Source organism: Cupressus sempervirens, chromosome 10 (genome assembly GCF_028749045.1).
Source record: "Cupressus sempervirens isolate cs-2001-9-10 chromosome 10, ASM2874904v1, whole genome shotgun sequence".
Classification (NCBI taxonomy): domain Eukaryota; kingdom Viridiplantae; phylum Streptophyta; class Pinopsida; order Cupressales; family Cupressaceae; genus Cupressus; species Cupressus sempervirens.
In genome coordinates this window covers 469,528,036-469,538,563 of record NC_143127.1, presented here as the reverse complement: position 1 = coordinate 469,538,563, position 10,528 = coordinate 469,528,036, and the positions used below count along the sequence as shown (strand labels likewise).

The 10,528-nt window shown below is 38.4% G+C and overlaps 1 protein-coding gene across 4 annotated transcripts; it reads left to right on the top strand.

Moving 5' to 3' along the window:
* The first annotated feature begins 3,271 nt into the window (after positions 1–3,271).
* LOC149534726 (uncharacterized) lies at positions 3,272–9,926 on the top strand. Of its 4 annotated transcripts, none has more exons than XM_089803756.1 (6): positions 3,272–3,541; positions 4,630–4,854; positions 4,964–5,028; positions 5,185–7,764; positions 7,868–8,105; positions 9,059–9,926. In XM_089803756.1, the coding sequence occupies exons 2-6, from the start codon at positions 4,698–4,700 to the stop codon at positions 9,874–9,876; spliced, it is 3,858 nt and encodes a 1,285-aa protein (XP_089659882.1). In that variant the 5' UTR covers positions 3,272–3,541; positions 4,630–4,697; the 3' UTR covers positions 9,877–9,926. The 4 variants fall into 4 exon arrangements, with proteins under 4 accessions (XP_089659882.1, XP_089659881.1, XP_089659880.1 ...); XM_089803755.1 differs by having other exon boundaries at positions 3,272–4,022; XM_089803754.1 differs by having other exon boundaries at positions 3,272–4,029.
* Positions 9,927–10,528: the final 602 nt, after the last annotated feature.

Genomic DNA, 10,528 nt, shown 5'->3' with positions numbered 1-10,528 from the left:
GTGTAGAGTCGGGAAGTGGCTTGCAATGGGGATCGGGGCCCTAAGAGGCTGCCTGGAGTAACCCATTGTAAGTTGTTTTAATAAGTGAAAACATTTACACTAAATAAGGGAAAATGAACCTAATAAGATAATTGTATGTTCTCTCCCCTGCCTTGAGTGCTAGTACAGACTAGGATGGGGTAGAGAGAACGCTTGGTTACGACCTTGCACTCCATAGTATGCCTCGTCAGTATGAGAGGATACTAGTGGCCGCAGGGATCAGTAGGGAACCGAGATTCCTAAGGGATTGCTCGGGTAACTTCTACGTGACTTTTGCGATGACACTTTCCCGCTTGCATATTAGCTTTCCTACGTGTCTTGTGGTACCTCTGGGATTTAGATGTCGATCTTTTTAGGAACCCTTGAGTTAGCATACTTATAGGTTTTCCTGGACTTAGAGAGTATTTATGATTATAGGTTTTGTTATCCTATTTGGGACTTGAGACTATCTCCTCAGCGCGGTGGGAGTGGACCATTTAGGTTCCACGCGGTCGGGTGGTAGTGCTTTTTACTCTTACCATTGAGATCCGTTCCGTGGTCACTGTGGCTGGAGTGTTCGTGATTGGCATTTACCTTCATTATGTTCTTGGATTATTATGATGGATGGGTAGATTTTATGATAGATGCTTTATCATTATGGATGTATGGATGTATCATGTATGGTGAATAGTTTTGTATATATCTTTACTGTACTTTGTATCATGGATTCATGGAGGTTGATGCATTTTTATTATTACATATGTATATTCTTTTAAGCCTTTCATACCCTGTGACTTGTACAGTGGATGATTGAGCATTCTGAATTAGTTTGCCGAGAGGCATTCAGATCAAATGTATATTATGGACATGGGACTTTCTGATTATTCTTTCATATGTATGTGATAGTTGTTAGACTTAGATTTAATTAAATTTAAACGTGACTCAACGTCTTGGGATCTTTAAGAAATGTAACTTGCAATGTATGGTTGTCGATGATTACATGTTATTGCTTCCGCTACTATGTGTTTGATGTGTATGTTATACATTCTTACTTTTAAAAAAAAAAAATGTTTAGCAAACTTAGTGAAACTTTAGGTTAATTCTTTTGGATCCCTTGGCGGGGCGTTACACCAACTCTTTGAACATATTCATCAATATAACATGTTCTTGAATCTTAGTTTATACTCTTTCACCTCTCACTCTTCCTAATTAACTTGATGATATTATTCCCCCTTTGGACGTACATAATGTATGAGATTTGTTCTTTGATTGTTCTAGATGTCAAACTAGCTTTGGTGTTGGTATCTTATTAGTACCTCCTTTAAGAAAGCCAATTCTTCCAAGCTTGTTTTTCAGCAACATTGTTGAATACAAAGCCCCTATTGGTGGTTAGTGTGTAGATTTATCCTTGAAAATTTAACACTTGCTTTTCTCTGGCAATTTAAATTTGACAATGAGAATAAAAAGATAAAGTAAGCTATCAAAGATATCGTGACATAGTCTTATCACTATTAAAGAACTTCGCTTCTTGCACCATTGATCCCATCCCACAAAAAAGATAATCAACCTGTTGATACAATGACACACACTGCTTCTCTTATATCCCTCAAAGATCCATTCGTGCTCTATCAATTCATCATACATAGTCTTGCCACACTTGCTATTTATAATAGTTCTAGTTTAACATGAGAAAAAATACCTCATTATCATTGAAGTGATAGCCATGTTGGGATTTAGGCGAGAGCTCCTTCACAAAGGAAGATTGTGGTCCTAGACAACTCACAACACAACCAAAGCAATGAAATCAGAGAGGGAAAATAGTAAAGTCATATGCACTAAATAGTAAAGTCATATGCACTGGTCTCATATTTGTAAATGAGAAAAATTAACAAGCAAATAGATTTAGAAATGAAACACTTGAAATGAAAATAAGGGTAGGCATGTTGGGTGAAAATAAGGCCACATAGTAAAAAAAACTTTAAATAATGATAGAGTAGTAGTTATACTAATATGTCATATTTTTATTGGTGTGGAGGTGGCATCACATACTTTTTTGTTTCTTTTTTAAAATCTCAAGAATACATTTCACTTAAATATGCGTACTTATGGTCAACATTAACAACTTTAAAGTCACAACTACTAGTGTCATACTATTATAAATATTGAACATGAAATTATTAGATATTATCACAATTATTCCAAAATGCCCAACTACTCAACCCTTATGATCACTAATATAGATTTGATTCAATATCACATTGGTGATAATAGATCTATGGGATTAATTAACACATCCAACATAATAGATTTATTAGATATTCCATAACCTTTTCACCAATGATTGGATGAAATAGTATTTTTCATATGTCTATAAGACTAAATAGTTTTTTGGACTTATGAATAGCCATCAAACATATAAACATGCATAGCCTGAAGTAGAAAAAGCCCAAAATATCATACCAACTAAATCTCTTTTTGCTACCACACAAATTATTGTCAACATCTAATACTAACCATTGACCCACAACCATCACCACCATCATATAAAGAAGACACTTAGCTTTTTAAGAAAACTCTCCTTATTACCTAATATATCACCAACATCCTATGAAGGAGACTCTTAGCTTTTTTTTCAAATTAAAAAAAGAAGAAAACTCTCCTCATTACCCATTATGTTGTGTTAAGTATATGGCTCAATAGCCATGAGATCACCATAATATAGGTGATAGAGACTATAAGAGCCCTACGAGAAAACGAAACTTGTTTATTTTTCGGGTATGGAATACCCAATTTGAGTAGATAAGGAAATATTATTATTAGTTGGACTAGAGCAACCATCCCTTCCCACATTAATAGTTTGGGTATGGAGACAAGAGGACTTTAGTGCATGAATGTACATTATAAAACACAACAGTTGTGGCCCACTGTATTCATTCGGTTGATCACTACTGCACATAACTGGCCTTCAGTGTGGCAGCATGCTGGAAAGTCTTCTTGGCAGCACCCCCCATAAGTACCATGTGGACCTTGCTTATACTGCAGGCAATTCATCCTTATCCAACGACAAGAACCTCATCTGCCCATTCTCCCATTGAAGGGCAATCGTAGGATCACATTTCCCTTTGTAATGCACTTTTTACCATGGTCTATGATGAGCTTTCCTAGACTCTTAAGGTACCCAGTTTTGTCTGAATTAGGTGGCCATCACCGGTCAATCGCCTTAAATAATCCCTACAAAATGTTAAGCCCGATCTTAATGAAGGGCGGCTTTCTGGTCTTCAATAGATGACCATTAATAAATAATGAAGACAGCCCAGAGACTCGCCGCTTACATCATCAATGAGGGTGAGAAATGCTTAATAATCCATGTAATGCATGTGTTTGCGAGGGTTGTCAGCCTGGCTTAACTCACAATCTATGATTGGGGCTTCCTTAAATTGTAAAATAGTTTATATTTCGATAGATAATAATTTATCGGAAGCCCTCGAGTCACATTTCAGCCAATCTGATTGAGACCCACCTGGTACGTGATTCCATTGTTGTTATTATTATACTATCAGAGCCCTGCATGGTGAAATGGGATTTGCCTTCACTTTTTTCATATTTTATGCGTATATATTGTTGGGTTACAGAGGAAATGATTTCAGCGCGGAATCTACTTATTGTCCTCCATGACCCATGTATACTTCAGCCTTCACGTGCCCATGACAGAGGGGTAGTCGTTAAATAACAACACTACATGTGTTGTATGGGAGGTCTGTTTTAATATTTTACTGCTTGCCTCCCCCACTTAACCCCTCTTTATCTGAATTTATTCATTTCTTTGCATTGGATTTGAGTCGACCCTGAACCCTCCCGGTGTTTGAATCTTGTGTGGGCTCAAATAAACCCAAATTTTGTCTCAGTTGGGCCAGTCCAGCGCAGCCATGGCTGTAGAGCAAAATGCCTCGGATTTTCTGAGCGGCATTGCAGCGGGCGGGAGACAACTGGAGCTAAATGGTTGTGTAAGTTGTAATTATTCATTCCATCTTGTTGTTGCATTCCAATGCATAGCAGATATAGGTACTCAATAGAAAACACCACCTGTTCAGCTTTTTTGGGCTTTGTGTTTGAAGCTTGTATGTTCTCTGCTTGTGCTCTATCTTGGCCAGTGATGTCATAGATCTCAACCTGCAGTCTGCTATCTCAAATGAGTTTGAAAACAAGGTTTGTTATGCCTTGACGGGATATTTATACGTTTGGCATTATTTGACAGGAGCCTGCTGTCCTGCAGCTTTTCTTAACGAACACCTGTATTGTAGTGATGAAATGTAGAATTACCCGTGGAGCAGCTAGTTACTACTTGTAGCATGTTTTTGTTTTTGGTTTTTCCCCCTCCTTTCTTTGGGGAGCTTCTTCAAATTGACTGGTTTCTTAGCCTTTTTTAATACATGCATTCTGGCCTCCAGCAAATTAAAAGCGTCTTTTGCCTCAAATGTATGCAAAAATGTTACGTTCTCTCAACTAGGTTGTCTCTTGTGTGGTTGGAATATATGCTGGTTTTGTATGAAGTTTCTTTTGGTAGATGAATGCCATGTTCCTTCTGACCCGAGAATTTCAATTTCTCCACAGGAGAGCAAGCAGGCAGGCTTGAGGTTTTAACGAACCAGTCAACAGTTTGATAAAGAGGGTAGATAACAATGTCAGCCAAATTCCTTCATTCGATTTCTGATGATCCCAACCTGGAGAAACAGATTGAGAAGCAAATTGGGTGCATGACGGGAATTTTTCAAATGTTTGATAGGCACCAGATTCTGGCTGTGAAGCGCTTGTATGGCCAAAAGAAGCTTCCCGCAGGTTTGTTTCTAGAAAATCCTACATCTTCTTTTCGCTGCCTTTCATGACATCAGCGCTACAATTTATGCTTGAGTTTCGTTGACCATCGGTTTTTTTCCTTCTCTTTCAGCTCGGCGATCTTCCAGTTGTGAGAGTCCAAGGCCTGATGACAAGACACTTTCTGTACAGTATGTGGTATGTTGAAATCTCCCTCCCGAGTTAATTTTACTGGGTTAGTTAAAATAGAGAGAACTACATTGCGATATATTAGTGAATTCATTCAGCATTATGTTGCTATTATGGAGGGAAAATATAGATCAAGAATTGTGCGCCTTTCTCTCCTAAATGCAGGGAGCTGATGATAATCACAGATCGCCAGTCGATTCCTTGGGACATTCAAATGCAGAACCAAGTTCCAGAGGAGCCTCCAGGGCTTCTTCTGTTGACTATAGCAGCAGCAGCAGATTTTCTGCGTCTATCCCTGAATCAATGGCCTCGGAGAAGCTGGAGGCTGCGAGGAGCTCGTGGGATGACAGAGTCACGAAAAGCTTGAATGCAAAAGATCCTCGAAGGTTGTCAGCGGACACCAGGGGAAATGCCTCTATTCTTTCCAAAGAACCACCTTCTCCATCCCTCGATTCTAGACAGGCAGGAAGGCTCTCTCTTGATATCAGAGATGTGGTAAGGGATTCATTCTACAGAGATTGTCCTAGGCTCTCGGTTGAGATCAAGGCTGATGACAGAGCTCAAAGCAGAGAGGGGAACAAATATGTTCTCAAGCCAAAGGACTCTCCAAGACCTCCAATGGATGTAAAAGATGCAAGTAAACAACAGAAGTCATCACCGAGTTTCTCACCAAAAGTGGGAAAAAAACCAAAGTCACAGACTCAAGTTTCATCAGACGGCAAGTCAAGGACATCAACAGATAAAGCTTCAGAAGGTGTAAATAAAAGTTCAAGATCTCTTGCTGATTTGAACGAGTCTCTCAGAGTTCTTTCAAAGTTAAGAGAGGCTCCATGGAATTTTGTGGAGAGCAAGGAGGCCCCGCGGCCTTCTTTTGAATCAAAAGAAGGGCCAAGATTTTCGTTTTTAAAGGATTCTCCAAGGTTTTCATACGATGGTAAGGAAATACCTCGTTCCTCATCTCTAAAACTCAGAGAACCTCCAAGACTGTCCTTGGACAGTAGAGAATCTTCAAGAAATTTTGTTGATTTAAAAAGAAATGCTTCCGTTAACGACACACCCAATATTACCCAAAGGCATGGCCATTCTAGTGGGGATTTCATAGAGCTGGAACAGTGTAGTGGAAATAAGCGTTCACCAAGTGTTGTTGCACGTCTGATGGGTTTAGAAGAGATGCCAACCGGTTCATCTACTCCCTCTCAAAAAAGGGAACTACCGAACCAATGCTCATCTGAAGAAGAATCTGTCTCAAGAACTTCCGCAGAGGTGAGGAAAAGCTTAGAATATTTGAAGGTCGAATCTCATAATCGGAGTAGAGAGAAAGAAAATACTTTAATTGAATTGTCAAAGAGCCATAAATTTAAACAACAGTTCAGGACAGAGAGATATAATCTTGTTGAAGAAACAGATGACAGAAAGTTGACTTCTACAAGACACGTTCAGTGCTCAGATTCACCCAGATTTAAGCATCAGGAAACAATTCCAAAAGCAATCTTGGCTCAAAGGTGTCCTGTTGAAACTGCTCCATGGAGACAACCAGATAGTTGCCAGACATTACCAAGAAAAGCAGTTGAAGCTCAACACTTCTTGCCAGATCTGACCAGAAAGAATGATGGATCATCCCAAGACCTTTACGGTGAAATTGAAAAAAGGCTGAAGCTACTAGAGCTTGAAAATTGTGATAAAGATCTTCGGACTCTCAAACAAATTCTTGAAGCAATGCAGCATAAGGGTCTCCTGGATTCCACTAAAGAGAGGCTAAATCGGCATCAAACTGATGGAAGTTGCACACCTAGATCCAGAGTATTTCAAGAAGCTAAACCTACTTCAAGGGCATCTGAAATGCAAGGATACCATATGAAATCTGGAAGCTCAAACTCTGCAACAGCTTTTGAGGCACCCATAGTGATAATGAAGCCTACAAAACTGGTTAACAAATCAAATCACTCTACTCGTGGTCCAATCGAAGGATTTCCTGGTTCTCCAAGAAAAGTGTGTTCAATAAATCAGTCTAAGAATGCAGAAGGTAAGAGATCAATTGTGGGCAGCAACAAAGTTCTTAAGGACCCCCAATCAGGTAAACCTAATAATAGAGAGTCTACATACTGTTACAACAATGAACTTACTTCTCCAAGGCAAAATAAAAGAGAACAGAATAGTAGGACAAAGTCTGTAGAACAGTCAGGTCAAGTTTCACAAAGGGGAAGGCCTCGCTCTCCATTGCCATCTTCGAGTCCTCCTACCCGAAGCCAACAGATTTCTAGGGAGATCATTAACAATGCAAAGAACAACCATCCTAGTTTTTCTACTCCAAAAGCACAAGGAAGAAAGACTGAAGTTGAAAGGAAACCCAGACAATCTGGATCTCTAAAGTCTCCAAAACAAAGTACCAAACTATTTGGATCAGAAACAGAAAATCGATCACCTCGAAACAGAATTAGAACTAAAGGAAGTTCTGTTGTGCACCTGGAGGAAGTGAGTGAATGTAGCAGAGATACAGCAGGAGATCAATGCCCAGATACACCAAGGGCAGATGAAATTTCTCTTCGGTCAGAAAGTAACCTAAGCTCAATTTCACATATGGACTATGAAGTTACAAGTAGTGAAAGGTCATATACAAGCAAAATCAGTGATGTGAAGGAAGAATATGGCTGCAAATTTGATAATGAAAACTACTATGGAGTACAATCAACTGGTTCCACAAATGCCAAGTTGAAGAAAACATCACATTTCAGAACAGACTACCAGGTTAATTTGCAACCTTGTTTTTCTTCAATGCTTTCTTTTGTTTTAATTAATGCATGAACACTTTCTACGGTTTCCATTTCTAATCTTTATATGTATTGTTTAGGCATCAACTGCAATGACCAGACATGAAATCTGCAAAAATTCTCCAAAATCAAAGGATGAAGAGTTGCATTCAAAAATGGAACAACTTCATTTGAATCAGTGTGAAGAAATGTCGACATCCAGTACAGCCCCAGAGGCTTCTGAGCAGCCCAGCCCTGTGTCTGTACTTGATGCTTCTTTATTCTACCAGGAGGACTTATCTCCATCGCCAGTCAAAAAATGCTTAATCCCTTTCAAAGGTATGTACTTAATTCTTTTCATATTATACCAATCATTAATTCAATTACTTCAAATACATTATTCCCCAAACCATACCTTTTAGAACATCCTTGACTGATTTCATCCATCTGAACATTAGGCATATGTCCATCTGGTAGTTCCATTATGTGTACTGTAGGAGTTTCATTCATCAGATTCTTAAAATTTCATAAATTTGCAGTAATTTTCTGTGTATAGAAATCTTGGCATGTAGTCTACTTGAGCTTTCCAATGCTCTTTCTACCATAGGCTTTGTACGTGTTCACTGCTCTGCCTTGTATAGTCCCCTGGAATTCATTCTCTGTGAGCACGTGGACCTGAAGTAGTGTAGGATTGTTGCTTGCACTAACATGCTATTCATTTTGGTGTTCATTCCATGGCTTAAATATTATTTCCTTGGATGAATTTCTCTCTCTAGGTGTAATCTCCTCCTGTGATAATGTTTAAAGATTGGATGTTTTAAGGACTGGTATCCTATGACATGTAGGCTTTGTAGGTGCACTCACAGCTCTACCTTGGATGATATCATATAATTTACTCTATATGAATACATCTCAAAAGTAGATCATTATCCTTGCAATGATAGCTTAGATGCATGTACCAGTAGCTTTGGGGTTTAATGCATAATGTAAAAAGTTGCTTTCTCTAAAGAAATACTTTTTGTCTAGTTTGTCATCCAGTCTATTGTTCAACATGATGACCAAATCTGCCATATCAGATGTTCTAGTGCCAATTGTGTTAATTTTTTATTAGCTCTCTGTACACCATCAGTGGCCCTCTGTCAACCATTATTTCTGAAATCCATTCCAAAAGTAAATGAAATCAGCAAATATAAATGACTCATTTGCTAGTTGTTGCAGCCAAGTCATTTTCATTAATATCTGACTTAAGAATTTCCATTATAAATGAATCTCATTTCACTGTTCATTTGCAGAAGGTGAAACCAGAGAGGCTTGTAACCAGGACCACTGGATTGACTTCAATTACTATTCTCCAGACCCAATCCCAGTTAGCCCCATAGCTATCAATAGCAAACTACTAAAAAATGTTGAGAGTCTGGTGCGAAAACTGGAAGACCTCGCCACAACAGAAGACACAACCATGGATCTGCAAATGAAATCCATAGCCATTGCCAACCAAAACAAGGCTCCTGAATACAAATACATGTTAGAAATCCTATCAGCATCAGGTCTCCTGCAAAAGGATCCAGACTCGATCCCCATGGAATTCCATGCATCTGGGTTTCCGATAAATCCAGAGCTCTTCCATATATTGGAACAAAAAGGGAATTCTCAAAAATCTGATGATCAGGAGAAGCTGAATAGAGAGCTTCTCTTCGGAACTGTGAATGACATATTACAGAGGAAACTGTATCCTTACCTTCAGTTGCAGCAGCCATGGATAACAAAGCAGCATAATTCTCTTCTAGCTTGCACGAGGCCGAGCGGAGAACACTTAGTAAAACTAGTATGGGATGAGCTACAGGGGTTACTGTCTTCTTCTCCTCCAGTGGATTTGTGTGAGAATATATTTTCCATAATGGAGAAGGATTTAGCAGAGAATGCAGAAAGGTGGTGCGATTATAGGAGTGAGATTGGTGAGGTGGTCTTAGATGTTGAAAGAATGATCTTCAAGGACTTGATTGATGAGACTATGGGTATGTTAGGATACAGAGTATCTAGGCACCCTTCGTCTGCTTCCCCCATTGCCACTGATCAGACCATTAGAAGCAGAAGACAGCTACTGTTTTAAAATCCATGTTAGAAATTTCAATATAATAGTAATTATGTACATTACTGCCACCTCATCCTCACTTCTTTTGCATTTAGATGTCTTGGAATAACGATGGGCATGGGAGTCTGAGAGCCCCAGCTTTTCCATGATCTGCAGTGACATTTTTGTTTCAATAAACAGAGTAATTAGATTGAATTGTTTTATACTAATAATTATGCCAATCAGCAATGCCAAAGCAAAGGAAATCATGCATATAATATAAGCAAATGAAATCCAGTATGATTAAACTATCATATCCCAAATAATTGAGGATGAAAAATGAAGGTGAAAAACAAATGTGAAGTCAGATTGGCAATGATATCCAGTGTTATTTTATTGAAAACACTCTACTCTCATAGATTTATTGACTCTTAAAGGTAACAATATACTTTTCCCTGTAACATACTTTGTTAGTTTTCATTCTCTCGTTGAAGTCATTTAGAACAAGCTCTTTTTGAGGTAAATGTTTCCTAATGGGTACTTTGTTGGATCTACTTACAATAAAATTTAAGCAGCAATGCTTAATAAAATACAAAATTATTTTTATGAAGATAAAGGGTTTATTGAGTCTGGTAGGATTTTATTCTAATGAGTGCAATGTAAAAAAAAACAAAAAAACACAAAACAAAAC

What these genes read in the sequence shown, in the direction of transcription:
- LOC149534726 (XM_089803756.1), top strand. Translation starts at nt 4,698, where the DNA reads ATGTCAGCCAAATTCCTTCATTCGATTTCTGATGATCCCAACCTGGAG. An exon ending in CCAAAAGAAGCTTCCCGCAG is followed by an intron (nt 4,855 to 4,963) that starts GTTTGTTTCTAG and finishes CTTCTCTTTCAG; the next exon opens with CTCGGCGATCTTCCAGTTGT. An exon ending in CACTTTCTGTACAGTATGTG is followed by an intron (nt 5,029 to 5,184) that starts GTATGTTGAAAT and finishes TCCTAAATGCAG; the next exon opens with GGAGCTGATGATAATCACAG.